Below are 25,141 nucleotides of genomic sequence, written 5' to 3' on the forward strand. Positions count from 1 at the left end.
AGCTCAATGCAATGGTCAACACTTTAGTCGAAGTATTATATAAGTAAACAAGGGCACACTTGCCTTTGTTGTCATATTTAGGTAATTTCAGGCCTACTGGCTTTGATTTAAAAATCGACAGCACATTGACTATATCGCCACACATTTATAGCCTAGCTAGTCTTGTGAAAATGCCTGGTTTCTAGCAACAAAGTCTCTCTACTTGACCTCCATAAAATCAGCAGAATTCCCGTGTGCATTGCATTTTTTTCTAATAGCCTAACCTGACCATATTTAATTCAAAGAATGCGCAATTAGACATAGTCACAAAAATATATGGTCTCGCCTGCATTTGACTTTTTTTTCTGATAGAAATTATTTTTACAGCGCTAATAGCCTATAGGCTACATGGTGGGAAAGGCGATGCAAAAATAAAACACATATGATCGTTAACTTCATCATCAAGCTAATTGCCCCTCCAAAGATCATGTGATGAAATGAACACTAGGCTATACTATGAATCTTCCCCATCGAATATATATATTTCGAATAAAAATACAACAGAGAAGGATATTTTGTCTATGTGGCTTCTTGCAAGTCCTTTTGAATCCATCTCATTTGCTGAACCACTAATCGCTTTTAAGGACGCTGTAAGCGAAAATATTCTTTCGCTTATTATTATTTATATGAAACATGTCAACGCTAGTATTAGCCTACCTTACGGGTTAATTGAAAAAACAGTCTGAATCACGAATAATTATGGCATGGCCAAACCCGCACTTTATTTTTGTGATTAGCCTATGTCATGCTCTTTTTATAGGAATCAGCGTATAACGAACTTGCTTGAGTAGACAAGATTAGCGCTCGGTAAAAAATTCAGTGACATTGGGGTCAGCGAAAGTTCTTGTCACTGTACTTATAAAAACACGCCTCCTTCCCACCGTAAACTTCACACGTGAAATGTATTTACGTGCACATGAAGGACAATCGCGCACATCTGAGCATCAAGTGATTTCCTTTCGTGGTTCTAACCAATCATATGAGGCTGCACATGAATTTCTCTCTATCTCGGTACAATACATCACATTTAGTGCTCCTATCGACCGGTTTACATGCGGCATTATACATATCTTAGATTGATCACACATATAACTGCTGCTGCGTTCCTAGTGAAAACATCTGTCCTAACACAGATCCGTTCGCGATCACCTCAAAGTAATAATAGTCTGCGAGTTTTGATGGATTTGTTTTCTTTTCCCCTCTACTTCGTTTCTTAAAACTGTGGTGATAGAAGAAGAAGCCCTCATTTTGCCTTATTAGAGGGACGGTATTTCTTTATATCTTCTCTTTGACTACGAGCAAGCCTTTCAGTTCAGCCTGGGAAAAATATTAAACATTAATGCGCTGAAACAGGCATAGATCTTTGAACCAGTCGGTAGCAACGTCACAGAAATCTACGGGGACTCCAGATGATATAAAACGCACGTGCTCACCAAAACGCACAGAGAATAAATATGCCTCCAAAAGTAATCAAATGCTTGCATTCTGCTTATAGAGGTTTTACAGTATTTCAAAACTATTCTTGACGGGCTTGATATTTTGTGTCAACATACAAGTCAGCCCAACAAAAATGAGACAAACCTATGTGTTTTCGTTGACCTTCCTTAGCAAACAGAAATATGCATAATGTAAAAGCACATCCCAAATACCCGCCATTAGAACAGCTCATTAATAGCATGAAGAACATTGAATTTGCTGAGAGCGAGACAGTGTTGCCTATTTCCTTTTTAATAGTATAGTCACCATCACACAACTTCACGCGACCCTTCTGCACAGGCATATCATGATTAAGCAAAAATGAAAGGCAACATCCAATAAAAAAAGAAATAGCGAAAATATCAAGACGAAACAAACAAAATGTATTTGAAAATGATATATTAAAAGTGCTTTTGATTTTTCATGTCTTTTATCTCTGACTGATGATTGACTCAACACACACACTCGCACACACATACGACCAAGAAAAAGTTTCACTGGTGTCCTCTCCTTAAAATGTCCATGAGGTCAGATTTGCCGAAGTTGCATGTCCATAACATCAAGTGGGGGAAGATTCAACCATCAGTGAAATTGTCATTGCGATTAGACTGTGTCTTATTTGTCTAATGTTTTTCTTTATTTTTAAATTCTCACTTCAATTTTAATTCTTGGAGAACATATCTTCAACAACATATATCGCACTCATTATAAGAAGCAAAAGGTTATATCAAAAATCATTAGTATAGAATCACAGAAAAAAACTGGTTTAGAACCAGAAAAAATACAAAACAGAGTTACATAGACACAGGACATTTCGTATAATTGCTAGGAAATTTCTTTCCCGCTAAGTCTCGCTCATTTACTGCGCAATATGATGTTCTTCATTTTATTTGTACGTATTTTGTTAAGAATAGAAAAAAAAAAAGAAAATGAAAATAAAGACTAGTATTTTACAAAATGGAGAGTGTTCTTGATGACGGCGATGGATTTACACGGGAGTACGTCCAGTTCTTTAATCTTTGTACATTACATATTCCATTTCGGTCCCAGAAGACAAAAAAGTGTCTTCTTAAGTGGTCAGGAATTAGGTCCTATATATATAGTCTTCTTGAAAGGGCTTGCAGAATTTTGGTCCTTTAGTCTTTTTGTTTCACTCGCTCATTCGGATCACTGAATGGACATGTAGGGCCAGTTGAAGCTGCTCCCGGATAATAACATATCCCTGATGAGGGTTTCAATGGGAGTTTTACCTACCAAGCGAACGAAGAACAGCTGTTCAATTACAGCCGAAGAGACAGTGCGGAGAGAAGGCAGTCGCAGTAAAAGCTTGCCAAAGCGACTGGGCTGGTTCGGGTACTGGCTCCTCACGTACTCCTCCAGGGCGCACTGAGACTTCTCCTGCAGGCTCTCGATGTGTGCAGCATCTGACAGGCCGCAAGCGTCTGAGTAGACAAAACACAGCACAGAAAAGAGGCCCAGGTTATCATTCAGCATCAGCATTACGTGTTGTTGACAAAGTGAGATGAACAAACACGAGCCCAACATCATGCATCACGCAGCATATGAGGCTGCCTGCAATATAAATAAACAATACGTCTGTGCAATCCCTCAAGAGTAACAGAACGTACTCCCTGCGTTGTAGGGGACACACCGCATGCACGCTCACAAATCAGACTAAACAAAGAGTACGCAGGGACAAGGTTGCATAGCAAGCTCGACTGAAGAGGGTGGAGAAGGCGCTCGTGCCTTGTGTCAAATATGGAAATATCCAGCTTCATATCTGACAGAGAATCGGGCATGGTAATAACCAAAATTATGACCTAATTGCTCTCCAGATGCTACCAAGTAATTTCTCGCCCGATTCCCTGTACCAGCAGTTGCCTCTGCTGTGAGTCTGAACGAGGAGGCAAGGCCGCTGGAAGCAATCACATTTATTACCGTGGACTTGCTTGAGGACACAATCGCCTAAATTTCAGAGAAAGACATGTATTTTACAAGAAACCCTTCTACTTTAATAGTGCATGTCAATTAATGCTATTACGTCAAAACATGTTTACAAATACCACATGAACGCCAATGCAGTAAACATATAGGCTTACTGGAACTGCCAGCATCAGTTCAGCCAAACGTCCTCTCTCATGAACACCATCGTCAGGCCAATACGTATTCTATCAGTATTCTATCAGTATTCTAATATGGCGGCTCTGTTGAAGATATTCAAAATAAGAGTTTAAGTTTTCTCTGGTTTAAGTCTTAAAGTGTAAGGGCGTGGTGTACAGCATGCCTCGGAGACTGATCATAATTGCACTGGACTAGAGCACACTGTGGTCAAATACTATAACCTTCTGAACTGTGCTAAGTCCTTGCTAAAACCTCTCCGTAATGTGACCTCATGGGCAACTTTCCGCTGCAGCCAGCATGTGCAGAAAGAACTGCTATAAAAAACAGAGAGAATTCAGCAAAACACAGTGTAATGTGTTTCGTATGTGTACGGATGTTTTTATTAGTTTACTTAACGATTTACACTTAATCAGAAAGAACCCGAGAAGAGACAAAACCAGTGGGCGCATTATTCATTATTAATCCATCACGTGAAACATATAGACCATATGTCCAAAACTTTACGCAGCACTTCGGAATCAAAAAATACAGTTAGTATTGAAACACATTTCGGATTTTACGGATTAGGAAATCCTTTCATCAAGTTGTTCTGATTCGCTACCCAGCAGACTCTAAATATCTTAGTGCTTTGTAAGCAATTCATTGTTAAAAATGGCAAGGATGATAGCCTACCGTGTGAGACTCGATGTCGTTGAGAAACAAATACAATGTTACATTTCGGTGGAATAGATTAGATGTTCAGAACATTAATTATGTTTCACCATTAAAGATTTGGCATGCCATACACATTCAACAGTAACGCATATTTCTGAAAATTAAGGCAATAGGTACACAAGGTGGCCAACCGACCCTGGCCTACTTTAACTTGAACGCCTCTTTTAATTTCACCTTAAGGTAAAAAAAAAAAAAATAATAAAATAAAAATATGGCTACACTACACAACATGACCAGTAAGCTTTGCTAGTCTTTTTTTTACAGATGTTTTCTTAACTGCAAAAAATTATATATATATATATATATATATATATATGTGTGTGTGTGTGTGTGTGGCTTGCACCTTTGTCCTAAACTCAAGAGACGATTGAAGGGGTAGTGGTATTGTAGTAGCCTAGTAGTTGGTATTAGTCAAAACGTAGGTATATAATTCGAATTGCTAAAATAAATATAGTTAATGTTAATATTAATTATAAAATTAATTTACATAATAGCATACGAAGATCAAATCATAATTAAGGCAAAGTACATACGTAGTGTAAAACTATTTAAAAACAACAGTCCGCTTAAACCTTATTAACAGCGTTATATATTTTTTTTATCGTCTGTTGCCGAGAGAAATACTAATATTATAAACATCAATTATAATGTTATAGAAGTGTGAGGGTAATTTGGTGTCGATCAATGTTCTGTCAAAATTGTTATAGCTTAGCTCATTTTTAACTATTTGGCAAAATAACCCCTCAGTAAATAGACAGACACCAGTCTAATGGATATATCTGCGCATTCATATAAAATATCACCCGAGCTTAAAATCAATTATTAATAATAAGAGGCCTCATAGTCAGCTTTCTCAACAGAGAGGGCCCCAGGTGTATATTTGTGTATGCACACTGTGGCCTCATGTACAGTTGTGAACCAAAGTGGTTGAGCAGATATAGGAAAGATATTCTGAGATATTTGAGTGTACAAATATTGGCCTAAATATTTTACATCACGTAAAATGAATGTGAAATGCATATTCAAGCTGATATATTGAATGTTATGCTTTGTATATTTGTCAACCTCCACAAATATCGCAAAATTTACTTTAGATATAATATCATCATCATAATATGCAACATTTTGCATTACATTAAATCTTAAATATTTGTGAATGGCTTTGAATCGATCACATTTGAATTACCACTTCATAACTTGTGCGCTAAAGAGATTTTACAGTACAAAGTCAGCTCGAGACCCACTAGTGAGCTATAGCGTCGATGCCGAAGCTTATCCACCCCGTATTGCATTGCCCCCTTATGTCTGCGAGTAGGCCTCGTCTCACACACTCACCTGATGTGAAGAGCACTATTGCCTTAATGCAGCTGTATTCTGCAGAATCGACGTGCAGTGCTTTGAGCTTCTCGACCTGCTCCTGGAAGATACGAATGTGATCCATGAAGGCCACGACGCGGTCCGCCGACCGAGGCGAGGCGTGCAGGCCGGCGGCGGCGAGCAGTGGGGCCACATGTAGGGGCATGGAGCATTGAGCCGCGTTTAGCACAAATAACTCGCTCCATGTCAGTCTGAGCAGGGACACCTGGTCAGTGATCTGCAGGTCGGGAAAGAAAGGGATGTTCCTCGCCCATTCCACAGCACTGAAGAGCAGGCGAGCTGCAAGCTCACAGATGTTCTCGATCCCCATAATATTATTGGGCTGCATGCACTGGCTGCCATAGCGAGACGTAGGATAAGGCTCGGGCAGTCTTCCAGCACGCAAGCGCGCGCATAGGCTACACATGCACACACACATACACACTTCATCTCTTTCTTTCTTTCTTTTACCCACATACAGCGTTCATGGGTGACTTTAATATCTCATGTAATTGGCTGAGTTGGAATGGGTGCATATGATGCTTGCCTGTCTATGCAAACAACATTACTTTTGTAAGATGCATGCTGATTCTGCCTATGGTCGCGGATTTACTATTGCTTGTACGCGCCTTCTGACACTCTTTAGCAAGCAATCAAAGCAACATTTATTTCGCGTTTGTATGTGCATAGTGCGAGCTTTATGTAACATGTCTCTGAACAATAAACCTGTGTGTAGCAATAGTGTGACGTGTTCAGAAAATATATTATATTCACCTTCCCGCCGCATGCCCACTTTTAAACATTTCTTCAGCCGACAATATTGGCACTGATTACGATGGTGCTGGTCAATAGGACAGGTCCTGTTGGCACGACATGTATACGTTAAGTTCCTTCGGACACTCCTCTTGAAGAAACTTTTGCATCCTTCGCAGGTGAATTGACCGTAGTGCTTGCCGCTCGATTTGTCCCCGCAAACAACACATTCTATATGCTGCTGACTCTGTCCAGAATTCTGGCTGCCCTTGTCGCCAGCCGTCCCTGGTGTGGACGGGGGTCCTGGCTGACTGGGGGTCTGCGGAGTGTGTGGTGCTGCTGACGCCGCCTGCTGTTGCTCCCTCGCCGGCTGAGCTGCTGGATTGGGGCCGCTCGGAGGTCCTCCGGCCACGTCTTCCTGCGGATCTCGCCAGACGCTAACTACCATTGCCATATCTCGGGCCCGAAAAGTGCTTTCAAGCGAACTGGTCGCTCGGATATCGGAGCAGGGAAAAGGGAAGTCTTGGACGAACGGCAGCGCGAATTCAAATCGGAGCACTCAATCTCATAGGAAAAAAAGTAGAAGCAGAAAATGATCAATACATTCAAAATACCGGAGTCGATAGAAAGGCACCCGATCAGGATATGCAATTGTCGGGAGGCCAGTTCCAAGGTAAATTGCAGTCAGCCATTCGGGAACCCAATCGTGTAGAGAGAAAGCGATCCCAGACGTAATAAAAAAAACGGGTTTCTTAAAAAATACCGCAATAAAAAATCTTCACGTTGAAGCAAAATGAATAGCTTTCTGGTGGACCGGAGATCCAAAGTGCTGTGCAAAATAAATTCCCCTCTTTTTTCTTCCTTGCTCCTCTCTCCGTCTTCGCGGTTGGAGAGGAGGAAACACTGAAGAACGGATTTCTCTATCTATGTTCATGAATAAAGCTCATCTGGTCCAGCAAAAGAAAGAAAAAAACAACGTCGCCCGAGTGCCTATGTAGTTTCACCTCTCCAGTAGGAACAGAGCAAGGATAAAGAAAAAAAGAAAAAAAAACTAATGGAATATGTAAGAAGCAGAGACCCAAAAAAGAATGCGTTTTAACGGGAGTACCAGCGGAGCAATGTTTCCGAAACGGAGATCTGCGCGAATGTCTGTATATAGTGAACTTTGACACTACTATTGAAACTGACACGTTTCTATGGAGATCGCTGCGCCTTATATGGTGCTCGTGTCAAGGAGCCAAGAGAGGGGCTGCTGGCAACTGATAATCAAAGGCGACTGACTGGTCAGAACCCTGCATCGAGGGGGGAGAGAGAAAATGGGAGGCTAAGGTTAGCCAAGCCTCCTTCACTCCATTGGTTAGAGTCCTCGCTCCTCGCTACCTACGACTGAGGGCTCTGACAAGCACAATTTACATTGCGCTCGCCCCTGCGCTGCTATTTACTTTGAAACACGATTAGAATGGACCGTCTATTGTCACAAAAAGAGGAAGAAACCCCAGAAAGAAGCGGAGGAAAACGGGATGAAAGCAATGAGCGAACTATACGCGCACGTGAAATATAAACAATTGCGCGTGATGCGGAAGGACTGGTGCGAGTCACGCAAAGTTGAAAGTGTTTTGTTCGAAGCTGTAGTCTTAATTACAAAAATACCCATTACAACGTCTAGATTTGAACTGTGAAGGATCCATTAACATTTTACGTCATTTGACAGAACAATACCGGCTCGAAATTGCGAATCAATGCATAAACCATATCTTCAGATGCCACTTATACACCCAGTTCTCAGCAAAACGATTAAATAAATAAATAAATAAAAAGTATTGGGACGCGAGACGACTACCACTAGTTTGACTGGAAAGATATCAGTATAACGGAATGCTTCAGTGATAGGAAACAGATCATGCTGCCAGCCAGGGCACAAAAGAGGAATCAGACTATCATGATAGTGTAAAGTATAAAAATCCATCATTCAGTGTATGTTTTAACAGATTTATTAACGAGAGAAGTTTTTTTTTGGTATAATGCGCAGGGAAACCGGCTTTTTGTGCATGAATGCCGAAGGCTGCGCTGTACAGGTTTATAATGTCTGGATCGGGCTGCCATCTAGCGTACAGTATACAAGTACAGCGACATAAAAATGAGTAATTTATTGTCATTTTAAGCATGTTTCCAAATGTAGCTCAGAGATCAATTGCGCTGTGGGATGGACGTTTTCTTATTTTTATTTGATTGATGTATTTGCTGATGTAGCCTATTTGTAAAATGTAAACGTCTTACTTTGATTATGATAGTTTAAGTTGTCTGATTTTATTTATTTTATTTAACAATATCTATACTTTTTAAATATTTGATGTTGCAAGGAGCTATTTTGGCCTCTTTCCAGTTGACATAACCGGAAAAAGGACAATTAAAATGCTTTTAGGTATTAAATACCTTTGTAGCTTTTATCATCTGACAAACTTTTTCACTTGGCTAGAACTTTCTCATATATCAACTTTGCCTTAAAAGTCCAAAATTGTGTGAAAGAAGTTAAGGGGAAGCAAAACACTGACATCCGACCGTTCACGAAACCCTCTATTTACAAAAAGGTAGCCTGTTTTCAACTCGACCGCGGAGCTTCCTCTGTCTCTCCTCACACCGATCCGCAGAAACGCACGCTGCTGTCCTCTGTTCTTTTCAAAAGTGAAACGAATAAGATTAAAACGAACAAAGAGAAACTTCTGTAAGTGTACCATCGGGGTTATTTTCTCAGATAGGGAAGAGAGCGAGAGGGGAGAGAGGGAGAAGGACAGCGAATGGGAACACAAGGCACGCATGAAAACAGCTCTGAAGAAATGGTAAAGTGGACACTTGGACATTCAAAGTGCGAGCGCCCAGCGACCGGTGGGTATTACTTGGGATCGGCGGTTTCTCAGTTTGGTCCATATTTGAAAGGCAAGTACTTTTATCACTTTCTGCAATTCCAGAGTGAGTTGAAATGCATATAAAAATCTCGCAATGTACGTAAACGTGTCTTAAACTAAATCCTCAAAAACCTAGCCTATCAAATTAAGGACGTGAGACTGTCAGCTGAAGGAAATACGAATATAGACCACGGGAGATCGGTGGACAGAATTCTATCGATCATTTGCACTAGTCTACATAAAAAAAAAAATTCTAACGTTATAGTGATGCTGAACATGACTGAACGTTTGACTTTAAGAAACGCTTTTTCACCTGTGTAATTCGTCTTGTATGATCTCGTAATGGAAAGATCGATAGCAGTCTGTTTGTCTAAGTGATAATGTCAACGGATCAAAAGAACGATTATACGATAGACCTGTTCAGAATAAAGTAGGGCTGACGCGTGTACAGAAACATTTAAACAATTTTGAGAAGAAAAAATCTGCTGAAAGAAGTATCTTTCTTTAATTTAGGTATATCATAATTAAAGGCAATTAGCTACGTCAAAAGATGTAGAGTACATTTCACTATACATGACTAACTATCATTTTTAGGATCATATTTTGTTTTTTAGTGTTAGGCCCTGTAGTGAGTTCATTCCATAAGTAATGTAAATTATTCATCAAAAAGCATTTGTTTGTCATTAATTGTAATGAACGTTTTATTGATAGATAGTAAATAAGTTAAAGTACAAAACAATGTTCAAAAAGTTGCAATGTTTCACATGACAATACGAGGTATATCTAGCACAAAACAAACAAACAAAACAATAATAATTTATTGGATGAAACTGTGATCACCGAGCTATGTTAACTATTTGAAATCAATGATGGTCCATGAGTTGCCTCTTTATGCTATAATGTTACTATGTGTGATAAAATCAAAATAATAATAATAACAGTAATAATGCTAATAATAACAATTAATCGTTTCAAAGCACCTCATTCAATTTGTAATATGATGTTATTTTTCCTTAATGACCGTGCAAACTCGTTTAAAATAGCAATAAACAACATATACCATTTAGTCTAATGCATGCTCCCTAAGAGCTGCTCGAGTAATAAAATCCCACGAATGGCGGACCTCCTACCAAGTGAGCACGAATGTAAATACGCTCGGGTTAGATGGTATAACCTCTAAGGACACAGCAGGGACAAAATAGTTCCCTTTCCTTGTTTTATCAGACACTTCTGATACCAGATTTAACTAAAGTCCCAATGAAAACAAGGTATTTATAAATTGTATAGTTGCTGGCTTATATTTACAGATTTTACAGGTATAAAAGTAAACGCATTTTTTACTAACCACACTAAAGGGTTAGATTCCGTAGTAGCCTACACTAAAGCTTCTCTTGAAGGTGAATTGCTTGTATACAATGACTGGACAACTTATAATAAAGACATCTCTGAATTGCGAAGTGTTGATTGATACCAGGCCTGCAATGAACAAATTTTAAAATTTATATAATCATCACTTATGTTATACAATTGCTGTATGTTAGGTTTAAATATATAGCGATAGAAATAGAAAATAAACATGACAAACATATACTTGTAAAAATACTGAATAAAAAAGTAGTCAAAAAAAAAAAAAAAGAAAAAGAAAAAAGTAATCAACACAGTAATACATCAAAACTGTCAGTAAAGTAGATGATCACTATACCTTGCAATAAACCCAACACGTTTTAATTAAAAATTTCGGAAACATTCAATGTGATAAACAGTTTGGAGCGCTTTGCTTATGGTATTGGATTTAAACATCCGTTGTTACTGTTGTATTGAAGAAAACAAATTTAATGTTAAGACATACATTTTGTTGTAGTTGGTTATATATATATATATATATATATATATTGCTGTCTCTAATAATCTCACAGTTTTAAACACATTGCGCGCCTCTCAAATGCGATGGTGGGTTTTGTCACCCTGAGTAGTAGTGAGTTGAAAGAGAAGAGGAGGGGGCTTTTGTTCAATTTGATCCCTAACTATTTGGGGGCTCAGATTGGTGTGAAAGGGACGAGAAGGTCACATGAAATCGCCTTTTATCCACTGCCATTTTCTCTATGGATCAGCAACTTTCAATGGACATCATCTAATCGCTCTTAATGGAAAGGGTAGTGGGGAGAGATGTGGAAAATATCTTAAACTAGGCCACTTAATATTACTGCCTGAGCTTTTTAAAAGACGTAGTCTAGCTACTCATTAATGTTTTGCGCAAAATCACTCCAACTTTCCCCCCTCCCCTAAATTGTGTTTATTATTATAATAAAGGCCTAACGCTCCCGCTTTGGGCACATTTCAGTTATTAAGAGTTTGAAGATTTTACCTTAATTTTTCGTAGTAAGGTAAGAAACAACATGTCCAATCACTTAACATTTTGCGTCATATGACCAACTAGCTCTGTAGATGTTTTTTTTTTTTTTAAGAAAAAAAAAATTGACTATCAAAGACTTTATTTAACCTGTCCTTATTTCAAATGCACAGAAACGGACGAATCACCCAACTGCCAGTGTGGGGCTCTGTTGAATGCCTGATTAAGGTGGCCGTCACTGGGCATGAAGAAAAACAGGTAAAAAAAATATTGTTATTTTTACAGTTTATAGATTTTTGAGTGGCCCACAAAACAAATTGCATTGTCAAATTGCGAATTAATTATAAAATAGCAGTGACTATAATTGTCTACAGTGGGGTATTTTCTTTCTAGTTAGCTTGTGGTAGGAGTTTAGTTAGAGTAGGGTAACTGTCAGTTTATGCTGGAGGTAATGGCTTTATTGCTCACAAACCATCATCTATTTAGAGTTTATGTGCTAATTGTCTTGGATGGTCTCAGAGACCAAGATCATAAATCCGTTAGCAGTAAAAAACAAGCCCAGACCCACAATAATTAGGCTACCGTACGCTTCTGAAATGTCCTCAAAAGGCATGAACACCACAACAATGACACGTAACGTAGCCTATGTTAAAGGAGCAGGACCCATTCTCTGACAAGTCATGGGCCCTGCGTAGGCAGACATCTAACAGCACCTACACGATTCATTAATGTCTTAAAATAACTTATTAAAAATAAATATTTCTAATGACAGTAAAACTGTAGGTGTATCCGTGTTATTTAATTTCTTTTGAGCAAAAAAATATGGGAAAACAAAGACATATTCACAAGGGCTGCAGGTTTCCCGAAGCATAAGCAGAAGGAACGGAACGAAAGTAGAAGTAGAACGTCAGGTGCACGTAAGTAGTAGGCTACTTCATCTCTAAGGCACGTTTTCCCAAATTAAAACATTTCATTATCTAAGTAGAAAGTAACAGTGTTCGTAGGCTATAGGAGAGCGTAGGCTGTTTTCAGTTCATATGAATCAAGAGGGCATTTCTAATAAACAATGTGTGTTTTCATAATTAAAAAGTAATTGTATAGGCTACACTACATCCGAGAACAAAAGGGTGTATGCAAAAAACGGTCAGAAAGCAATAGTAACCCGCTCAAAGTGTGCGCATGTCACGTGATAGGCCCGAATTTACATACAGACACTAACTTTACGCAGGCCTATACTTGATAAACATATAGCCTTAATAACTAATGGCAAGCGAGAGAAGCTATATAAGCTTCTTATTACTGACTATTGATGTCAGAAGACAACATGTGCTCCTGAAATATTTTATAAACAAATAAATAAATGAATTTATTTATAAAATATTTAAACATTTTCATTAACATCTGTGAAGTTAGCATAATACGTCTGAGTCCGAGACATTGTCTTTCCAAAGCCATAATAGTTTATTCTATTAAATTCAGAAATAATTAACAATTTTCAACACTTTGACAAGATAAGGTGCAGTTTCCATATTAAGCAGTATTTTCACTCTTTCGCGTTAGAAAGACCAATTCTTTTACATATCAGCGATACCTGACGCCGGACAGCTCCTGTAAACGATGCACTGAAGTTCTTATAATGCGATGGGCCAACGCGGATGGGCCGGTTTGTAAAATAACGTAGGCTTTAGTTACGATAGCGTGATTTGCAAGCCCATCTTTGTGGATAAGTTTTATATTGTTTAAGATATACTGTATCATGAAAAAACAAGCTATATTTCATAAATATATTAATCCAGGCATATTAGTTAAACTTTGTTATTACAAGGTATTCACTACTATTTGTTTTAGGAAACAAGGGGTTATGTTAATTCTGTAGGAATTCAACACATCCCCATATCAAAAAGTATCCGAAGTATCTCACATCCACATATCATTTATAACCCCACAGAGATTGCCCAGAAACGAAATGTCCATCTTACTTTTATCTGCTTAAACCTTTTGCCATCGCGTTTTGTTATGGTTTTACAATGAATGTCCGAAGAAGAGCAAAGCCGTATATTCCTAAAGCACATAGTTTAACACGAGCGGCTGAATTCTTAGGAAAGAGCATAGATAAGCGACTGTATTTGAGGGAAAGAGCTTTTGTTGTGTGTGGTAAAGAGTCACCTCGCATATTCATAACGGTCTGTTTAAACCAACCCGCAGCAGGAATTTAATTGGAATTTCGTCTGTCTTAGGCACATCCACGCTGGAAGAGTACAGATAAAGAGACCTAATGTCTGACTTTTACGACATACATTTAAAGATACATTTAATTAAAACTAAACAGTTTTACCACATATGGACAAATATTATTAATATTAGCCTACTATAAAATATATAAGACACACACACACACACACACACACACAGTCAGATGCCTAAATATCATTTATGTTTTGTTAAGGTGTCAAAGGTAAAGTGACAGAAGTGACAGAAGGTGTGAGAAGAGATCCTAAGGAACATATAACTCACTGGTGAATGCTTACTAAATGAGGACCCATATTGTTTTTATACATACCAAGGTACTATAAAAACTGACATGTTCAGATATCCCCAAACTACAGATAAGTAAACACTCTCTCTAAAGTAAACTTTAAATTACAAAAATGTAATCTCCTTCCTCTCTACCTTCAAAAATGCAGCTTCAAGTATCAACATTTTACAGAATCATTTCCAAGTAAAGAAAATAGCTTCCACTCTGCTTCTACTCATAAAGTGAAAATGGGTAAAAAAAGAAAGTGAAAGCAGCAGCTCTATGGAGCAATGATGAGTCATAAGGTAATTGAAATTGGGCTGCAGTAATTTTCACTTTGCTGAGTAGTTAGTCACATTAGGGCTTTAATGCAAATAAAGCAGGTTGTTTGAGGCTAGAGCTCCAACAGGCAGCTAAATTGATGACTCACTGTATTGTCCAGAACGGCTCTGTATAGCCAGGAGACTTTCAGAGCGGATGATGTGGTGTGTCTTTATTTAAGAGAAACGTTGCTTAAATAGCTAATAAATGAGGTAAAAGGTACACTTTTGTACCTTATTTACCCACAAAAGGTGCATATTAGATACATACTGTAGATACATATTAGTACCTAAAGTGTACTAGTACCTAAATGTGACCTTGTACCTTTTTTTTTTTTTCTGAAAACATAGATGAACACAGAAAGTGTTCCTTTACAAAACAAAAGTATCACGACTGACTGGACTGACACAAATATCTGGTGTATCATCTAAAAAAGAACATTTGCCAGGTTTCTTAATTTTACATCACAAAATCATTTGATATTTTTTACTATAGTCAAGTATATTTTATCTCATAGTACTGTGTATCATCTTGTGCACCATTTCATTATTATTTTAATATACTTTATTAGCTGATTTAAACTTTTACATCTGCCGATATATACATTTGTTTGAATAATTTGAGGAACAGAGAACATCCAAGTACATCAATGAACTGTCATGACAGTGCATATCAATAATAGCTTCCTTATCATATCATCTGCATAATATAATGAAGCATCAGAAATCACTTACATTTTCTCCCTTCAGTCATCAGGTTTGCTAAAGATGTATTATGTTTGATTCAGGATTCATAACTAAGAATGAACAACAGAACTAATTGTGTAGGGTGTGGTGTAGTGTATCTATGTAAACAATGCATATCATACTGGTATCTGTTTAGTCTCACTCCCAGTAGCCCTCAGTCATATGTTCAACATTGTCACAGACCTTCCTCTATGGATTTAAACAACAAAACCTGAATCAGGAATCTGAACAAGAGCACCACTCATGATTTGGCTGCATGGCGTCTTTCCTGTCACTAAGCAAAACGTTTCCTCATCATTTCGATCATCTTGTTTTTGACAAAGAAATTAGAGACTAAATATGATGTTTTGAACACAGCTACTATCATGTCCACTTCCATGTCAAAGGCAATGAAGTAGGAAAGATAAGGCAGTTTGGTCACCAAGTAAAAATGTATTCCTGTATTTTCTTTTGTCTCTCTTTTGTCACTCCTTTTCCATCTTTATCAGAAGGTAGTTGTTGGTGAGCTTAGCAATTGGTAGTTGTAGTGGCACTGATGAATTCAGTCCTTGTCTGTGCATCTATTTCCTTGCAATCACTCCATGAAGGCAACAGACACATAACCTCAGAATCTGACGGCCTCTCTTTGCTTCTCTTTGAAGAAAATGCTCTGTGAACTTTTAGCTAAATGAGACAATTGCACACTCTCAATAAGCATAATCTTTTTCGCTTTCTTTTTCAGATACTCAAAGATGGGCAGCAATGAGATATCCGCAGGCGCTTGGTGGAAAAACACATGGTTTGATTATACTTATTGATACACACACTTACACCCATAGAATGTAAAAACAGCACCTGCATCTCTGTTTACACGTCACCCTCTTGTACTGTACATAGAGTGTCCCTCTATCAGTTATATCTGTCTGCAAAGGAAAAGAATGCAGCCATCATTCCTAAACACACATTCCTATTCAACTCTTAAAACATCAGCTTTTGATAAATATAGGCTGAGCTTTTATTTAAAATCTGTGAAACAGCATGTTTTCAAAAGTGAAAGAGGACCGATTACAGACAGCTGTGGCACTCCAAATGTGCCTCTCCACCCCATGGTTAGGACAGCAGTTAGTGAGGGACTTCCTGCATGGAAAGCTGTGTATGTTTTCCTTCAGTGAATTGAACATCCTGCAGATCTTAAATTCCAGTCAGCAGTAAACTCCCTGACCTCTGAGCACAAAATTAAGCATATCATATAAGCAAAAGACAAGAGGGAAAGGAAGGACTTCAAAACAGAACAGAAAAATAGAGACAGGGAGAATGAGGGATATTTCAAACTTACACATCTTCTGTGTTGCATTTTTCATAACTATACATTGTATGAAAAGGAAACTAGCGTACATGATTAATTATAGGCTATATAAGCAAAATAGTTTTTTTTTCAACAGCAGAATATTTTAAGCTAGTCATAGTTTGTAAAGTATACAAACTATTTCTAACTATTTATTCCTCACTTGACCATATGCTATTTTGTATTCAGGTTAATTAAAATTAAAATTAATTTGTCAAATTACAAAATGTTTTTTGCTTAAATAAAACCAGTTCCTTTATGTTACAACATGGAACACATTTGTTATGTTACGTGATGACAAACATTTTTTGCACTATATCTAATCACAGGAAAATGTGGGACAATGAACAAAGCAACCCATATAAATATATCTAGTCATCGTATTGTAATGCTCGTAAACATCCAAACTCTTTTTACATATATGTGAGATCCATTTGTTTATTATGATGCATAAATGCAATAAAAGGGATGATCTTGTACTGTATTATTATTACCATTCTATGTCTAATAACACAGTGATGTAAACAGCCATGAAAGTGTCAGATTTCATCTGCTTTTACATGGACAGGCTTGTCAGTTACAACATATGCGGTGAACCCTCTCTGCCAATGTGTTTATTGAGCTATTATCAATTGACTGATGAAACAAACTACTCAACATATGTTCCTGATTTGCTGGATTTATTTGATTTTAAACCATGTGTTTTCTGTTTTGAAATGATTATGGAGGTTTGCAACAGAGCATTTTCTGCAGATCACAAACATTAGAGTTTTGGTGAAACAATATGATTTTACAATTGTATATTTTGAGCTTCAAGAGCAGTGGTGAATTTTCCTGGGGCGACGAGAGACATTTTAATCCATGCAATTCTTTTTTCATTAGGTATATTTTCCTATTTAATAAAATATACTGCTTCATATAACTAACACGGAAATAAAATATGTGCCTTCTGCCTCCTCATACCACAGTCACAAAATATATTCACTGGCTATATATTTAGTGTTTTTGACCCTCTTCCTCTTGTCCTGAAATACTCCCATATTTCCAGTTGTCAATCAGAAAAAGCTTAAAGGTAAGTAGCGTCCCCTCATTACCTTGAAGGGCTGGTTCTGCCTTAGGTTCACAGGTGCACAGCAATTGATAAATCCAGAAATGCCATACCATAATGTAATGTATAATGTATAATTCCTCTATGTATTTTAATGTACAGAATGTAAAATGTTTATGTTCTGACCAGTGTTGGCATTTGACATATCCGAATGCCTCTAAATAAACTATTTTGGAATACGTGCATATTAAAAATTTTTCTTCTGTTTCTCATTTCCTGTGTTTCCCTTTGTCTGAAATCATATGCTTTATCTGGAGTATTATTGTGTACAGCTCTCAAAGGACAGAGTTGTTTCCCAGAGCTGATCACATGATCCTATCATGTGCAATGAAGTTGTTGTCCTATTGGTCAGTTACTCCACTATGCCACATTTGCACATCACTTTTTTTGGGTTGTTTTACAGATTGGGGGCTGGAAGGTAAAGTTATATATAGTGTTAATTTTTATATGTGGATATAATTGTGCGAACCCCCCCATCATTTCCCCTATTTTTGTTGGTAATGACACTTGCCCTGCTTCGGTGAACTGGAGGAGAGGCCAAGGAAATCACAGTGCCTAATCACTTGAACAATGTGAGTGAATGTGTAGCTTTCTGAACAATGCGACACCACATGATGTGGTGGGTGGAAAAGAAATCTCAAAGCCCAAGCACACTCTCCCTCCGTCATATTCTTTCTCGACTTTTTAGCTCTCCTTTATGTACCATGTCTGTCAGCGACTTCTTTACTAGTTTTTAGGTGGTTTCGCCGATAATCAAGAAACAGTAAACACCACAGACAGTCGACTATGGCATGACCTTGGAACACATCCCGTGCTATGACCATTATAAATGCCACGTCTTTCATCTCTTTCGCTTTAGACGTTGGGCTGCGGGATTGCAGCTGTGTGGCGGGTGCCACTAGACTGTTCATGTCTTGCCTTGTGTGTATGTGTGTGCAAGCAAGCGAGCGATCCCTTGAGGCTCTCTCCCTCAGCCCTGGCTCCCTGATTCGGTGTGTAAAAGCACCCCTGAATGATGGATTACTGTGTCAGTGCGGCCTGCGAAGGATTAATTTGTTTCATTGATTTCTCTTTAGGCAGAATGCCAGCGTTTGCTGCTTCCCACCTCCTTCCCGGAGACTCCCGGCCATAATAGACGGTAATGGCCTAAGACAAATCAACCCGTTTCTTGTAAAAATAGCAGCAAATAACCCCTGACTTTGCCTCACGAGCGTAAACCAGGGAGAAGCTCGATTCTGACAGCCACATTCACAGCGGGCATTAACCCCAGGAGAAAGCTCGCGCTCCACTTGAACAAAGCCATAAGTCTTGAATACTTACATCCCCCACTCACAGCTCAGAATGGATTGGTAATGACCGACTGTCTGGCTGTGCAGGTTATATGTGCTTCGCCTCGGCCAATCACAGGAGTGAGTGCCCTCCTCGATGTTTACAACACCATCCTACCAAGCAACAGTTTCTGTGCATTAGTTGAACATATGGATGTCATATTTAAGCACCGCTGTGAGAACTCTAACAAATGTAGCCTATAAACACTCACCCCTGACTGTGTTTGCTAGCTCGGGGCCTGTCGTTGTGATGTTTCAGTCCTGGGCAGAGGATGAGAGAGTGTGTGGAGCTCTGGCCAGGACCCTCTATGTGGTCTCTAAAGGACTGGAACACATACCATGCACACATACCATGCGCGCGCACACACACACACACACACACACACACACAAACAATAAAAAAAGTGTACTTTCAGAGCTGATGGGCATCCTCAGTCAAGTGGTGGATTCTAATTTTCTGTTTAGAAATCTGAGTGCAGTACTTCGAATGAACAGTAGGAAATTACATCTTGAATGGCCAATTCAGGTTATGGGTCCACTTTAGCATGATTGGCGTAATTCATATTTTAAAATCAAGTAATTCATATTTACATCACCCACCTGGGTTTGAATATTTTGTAATAAAAATGCATAGCTTTGTTTAGTATTACAGAAATGTATAAACTTTTTCCTCTTTTAAAAGTCTCTTTGCAAGGTGTCCAACTTTTCATTCAAGATTTGATATAAATAAACTCTGTAATGCCATTTATGTAAGACTGACTTTTGTCTCATACTCATATTTTTTTTTTTTTTTTTATACCATGGCATTTTATCGTTTAAAATGTAAACAATATACTTTTACATGCATTTTAGAACAAACTAAAGACATTTTAATTTCCTCAAGTTAAAGATTCCTGGACTTGTTTTCTTCTTCTTCTCTCTTCTCTTTGGTATAGACAAAATAGTTTATAATGAAAACAATAAACTTTTACATGCATTTAGGAACAAATTATATTTAAATTTTCTCAAGTTAAAGATTCTTGTCTCTACTCTTGTTTTTTTCTCTCCTTTTCCCTTTGTATATACAGAATAGTTGAAAATGCAAGCAATACATTTTACATTCATGTAAGAACAAACTAAAGATCTAAAGAGAAGAAGGTTAAATCTGATATTTGACAAAAAAAAATTCTGGTGAGATTTTTTCCTATATATATTTAATAAAACCTTGACTAGTAATATTAAAAGCAGTATAGTCCATATAAATTGCATGTTGGTGGTTCTTCGCCTATCAAGTGCTGAATGATTAGTTTGACACATTGTATACACAATTTGATTATACCATGGCATAGACATAATCGTTTAAAATGTAAACAATATACTTTTACATGCATTTTAGAACAAACTAAAGACATTTTAATTTCCTCAAGTTAAAGATTCCTGGACTTGTTTTCTTCTTCTTCTCTCTTCTCTTTGGTATAGACAAAATAGTTTATAATGAAAACAATAAACTTTTACATGCATTTAGGAACAAATTATATTTAAATTTTCTCAAGTTAAAGATTCTTGTCTCTACTCTTGTTTTTTTCTCTCCTTTTCCCTTTGTATATACAGAATAGTTGAAAATGCAAGCAATACATTTTACATTCATGTAAGAACAAACTAAAGATCTAAAGAGAAGAAGGTTAAATCTGATATTTGACAAAAAAAAATTCTGGTGAGATTTTTTCCTATATATATTTAATAAAACCTTGACTAGTAATATTAAAAGCAGTATAGTCCATATAAATTGCATGTTGGTGGTTCTTCGCCTATCAAGTGCTGAATGATTAGTTTGACACATTGTATACACAATTTGATTGTGTCTAGTTTTTATTTCATTTACACCAGGGCTGATTTCATATAATTTTGATAGGAATACATTAATCCCATTCCATTTGCCACTTTTGCAACAAGACATACTCAGTCAGGTTTGAGTTCTCAGTCTCCTCTCGCAATAATTATTTACTGTCCTTCCACTGAAGGCACTGCAGTGCAAAAACTCAACGCACTTTTTTTTATTTTATTTTTTTACCTCAGACCAAATCAATCCTAATGCCCTTTCGGCCCTGTATAGAAACAAAGTTCTTCAACACTGATGCCGTGGGTGGAATTAGGTAGTCTTAGCTATGATACTAGCTCATTGCTAGCCTGTTCTCAGGCTCCTTGCTGTCAAGAGCTGTGCTCCTCAGAAAAACAACAGTTCTCAGGGGTCCTTACATCCTTAAGTGGCTCCAGAAAAGGTTAGTTGTCAGGTAATTGTCCAGCTGCGGTTGGGCTTATCTTAATCACAGTGCTTCAGCTTAAACCTGGGTCTGTGTTATGAAGAGGCTAACGGTGCTAAAGAGGAGGGTGGCTAGCTCATGGGTTTTGTTGTTCTTTTTCCCTTTTTGTGCCCGCCTGGTGTGCTGAGATAGCCAGAGCAAAGTACGGCAAGTTAGCGTCAAGCTACAACACATAATGTGGACAAAGTGTTGGACTACTGTTGATACACGCAACAATATTTCATACAGAAGAAAAACAAAAAAACAAATGCAATGGAAACGCAGCAACACCTTTGAGCCGTCTAGAACCAAACAAGCAAGTCAAGGCACAATCCATTTGTCATGGTTTGTTATGTATATCTGTAAATTGCAGTAACTTGAGGGGTTTCTGAAACCTTTGATGTTGCCACTGTCACTGTTAAGGGGGTTTTGTTGGAGGAAAACTGTATTCAGGATCCATAGCACAATACAGGGTCCTTTGGTAAAATAAAACAACACCACCAACAACAACTAAGAAGGCCTCTAACAAGGGTCAGCAAATGGTCACAAACATCTATTAACTCGGTATTTAGAAAGCCAAATTAAAAAACACAAAAAAGCACAGATCGTTGATCATAGAAACATTAAAAATGTAAACCAGGTTCACTCAACCGTTGCAGCCATTCATTCTGATGTAGTTTGCAGCGGTGACACATAGTCTGCTGTCATTTTGCTCCACCAACGTCAAAGGTCGAACACAAACTATAAAATATTTGTCGGGGGTCCATCAATAATCTTGACATGCCGAACCATACAGTACAAAGCTAGAGGCAAAATGAAGTGTCTCGACAAAAGCATCTGGTGCACATGTTGACCCAGAGGTCAAAAGGTTAGCAGCCAGACTCCTCTACCCATCCCCACCATCCTTTCATATGTTCATTTGATGGTCGCTGTGGCAATTATAAAGGTATACTTCAGCCAGGTCTAATGGACTAGGGGCAAAGAGCAAAGCCTTTACAGTGGGGACCCAAGTCAAAGGTTAGTATGGCCATAAGATTATGGAGCATATGATGAAATGGCAGCAGTGTACACGCCAAACTGCTCATCTTTATGCATATCTTACCTATGAGCATGCCTTATGGAAAACACATTAATGATAATTTTAGCCGTCATGGGGTAGATGCTGTTTTTGTTGTCTAGATTGCCGCTGGCTCTTAATGACTATTAAATATGAATGGCCAAGGTCATGAGGGTCACAGTCTGCATTTAGAGTGTATGACCAGTGGCACATGTAAAGGTTAAAATGGAATTGCTTGTGCCAAGTTTATGAAGAGCCCCATTTATGCAGGCCAGCAGGGGTGATTTATGACCAGAGATAAGAGGAAGGATGGGTGGAAAACTCTTTCTTTTTCAAATGCAATCAGCTTCTGTAAATACGCAGCTTACTTATATCCATCACGCTGTCACAGGGAATCGCCGTTCCCTTGCTCAGATGAAATAACAGCTTTTGTCTGGGTTCAGACAACTGTGCTTTCGAAAAACTGTTGTTTTAGCATTTGTGTGAGTGTGTGTGAGTGATATGAAGTCCACTTTCCAAGATCCATAAGACAATATTTATTAGCCTATACAATTACATCATTCTGAGCAAACAGTATACCATATCACAACGTATTTAAAAGTAATCACTCATTTAATTCTCTGTGTAATCCATTGTAACAGCAGTACTACGTAAGTAGACGGCATAGTTAAAAGGATGGATTGCCTCCTAAAGCAGACTCTGCTCATTCAATTGGCCGTATAAAAGGAAAACTGTATTTTACTTGGCATTTGATTCAGAAGCGACTGCATGTCTCATCATTACTACCTGCCCTCATAACTAGATAAAGTTATTGCACACTTGGTCTGGTTTAATTAGTTTTAAAATAATTGATCTTCATTAAACTGAACTTTTGGGATTCATAATGTGTCCAAAAGGTAAATTTGAGCTGCTATCAGGAACAACTCATATTCACAGCTGAAACCGGGTCGTTTTGAGACTGAATTGCACAGCCAAGAACATTTGTGGGTCTTTGGCCCTTAAATCTGAAAACCAGTCAGTGGTAAGATCTTTGTGAAACTATACCCCAGTGGCTCAGGGTCTGGCTGAAATGGAAAAAAAATGAACGAGAAATGTGCTTTGAACTCTTTGCCAAAACGGAAACACAGTCTAGTGCTGCTCATTTTAACGAGTCATAAGGCCTATTTTTGTTCCCTCATATAGTAATAAATTTGGTCTTTCCTTTTTATGTAAGCTTAATGTTTTTCTAGGTGTGGATCAAAGGGTGATAATGCGGAAAACCGTACGCATCAATACCTTTCAGCTCATGCCTCTCAATATCACACACAAAACCTGTTTCATTTTTACTATATGTTGCATTTGGACTTCACCAACCAACTTTGTGGTGAAAGAATGAAAATATATGAAGCACTGTGGGAAAAGTCAAACAAAAATTTAATACAGCAAACCAAAATATAGGTTTGATGACTGACATTTGAAATAGGGCATAGAGCGGATGTAATTTAAGTCTAAGTATACTCTTCCCCCTTTTCACACACCCCTCTGGGTGACCGTTATTAATGCTATTTCCTCTTGTCATATTATGTCATATGGGACATTTAAACAACGCCATCTTCTGTAAGGGCCCTGCATTCTGCCAGTAGTCAGAGTACAAATCATCATCAGACAAGACAGAATCATCACCACTACTGTCCTCCTATATGTTATACAGTGCTGTTCATCCCTCTCCTAGTTCTTTGGGTAGATTTTTTTTTTGGTTCTGTCTGTCTGGCAGCATATCATATTAGCATACGGTTTGAAATACGGCTGAATGATTTGTGTGAATTTTTTTCATGAGTATGTGTGATGTTTTGTTTCTTATTGGGATAGATCAGGTACTCTTTGAAGACTTCCCACCTGGCTGTTGGTTTGTTTGTTCAAGGAACAGAGCTTTGCAGTAAAATATTATTTTATCAATAGCATGATCGATGTTGTCAGCCCGCCGTTGTGTAATTATTCTGGCCTCCTGTATCAATAAAGCTGTCATGCTTGATCTCCTGGTTGTGAACAGGCTGAAAACAGAGACAAAAGCCATTTGAATGTCTTTTTTGACAAACAACATTTCGAGTTTTATCTTATCCCTATCTCTATCACTAAAGAGAATCATTCAAGTGTATGGCCATCAATGTACAGGCAACGAACCTGCACATTGCATTTGTTTATTAATGGAAGAGAGCTTTAAGATATAATTGTTGAATCCATTCAGGATTTTTAATGACATCAAAAGTGATTGAGAATAAGGAACCAGGCTATATCTTAAGGATATCGCAGAACAGTTGTGCTAATGATCAGACCAACACCGTGATAGTGAGTGTGATATTGTTTACATTCAAAATGTCAATAAACAAAAACTTTATATTGCCTTACCTACATTTCTGACACAATAGAGTTTGTGTATCTTGGATGGAGGAATGTGTAATGTTCATAGTCTTGTTTGTCACAATGATGTCACTACAGTCTTTCTTTCCACTATATTCACACTCCACACAAATGTGTAAGTACAGCCAGTGGTGTATAAAGTACCTGAAAGCCATACTTAAGTAAAAGTACAGATATCTTACCAGAAAATTACTTTGGTAGAAGTTGAAGTCACCGTTTAGAATATTACTTGAGTAAAAGTCTTAAAGTATGTGATATTTATTGTACTTAAGTACGAAAAGTATTTTTTAAATCTTAAACATACTTAAGTATTGAAAGTAAAAGTACAAGTAAATGCAACATGGAAAAGAAGCA

General features: G+C 37.9%; 1 protein-coding gene across 1 annotated transcript; it reads right to left on the minus strand.

The window, feature by feature from the left end:
- Positions 1-2,479: 2,479 nt before the first annotated feature.
- nr2f1a (nuclear receptor subfamily 2, group F, member 1a) lies at positions 2,480-7,951 on the minus strand. The gene is made up of 3 exons (XM_016527982.1): positions 6,426-7,951; positions 5,686-6,098; positions 2,480-2,957 (listed from the first exon to the last, which is right to left on the minus strand). The coding sequence occupies exons 1-3, from the start codon at positions 6,911-6,913 to the stop codon at positions 2,683-2,685; spliced, it is 1,176 nt and encodes a 391-aa protein (XP_016383468.1). The 5' UTR covers positions 6,914-7,951; the 3' UTR covers positions 2,480-2,682.
- Between the last annotated feature and the right edge of the window lie 17,190 nt (positions 7,952-25,141).

This window comes from Sinocyclocheilus rhinocerous, unplaced genomic scaffold (assembly GCF_001515625.1).
Source record: "Sinocyclocheilus rhinocerous isolate Xijiao unplaced genomic scaffold, SAMN03320098_v1.1 scaffold62, whole genome shotgun sequence".
Lineage (NCBI taxonomy): Eukaryota > Metazoa > Chordata > Actinopteri > Cypriniformes > Cyprinidae > Sinocyclocheilus > Sinocyclocheilus rhinocerous.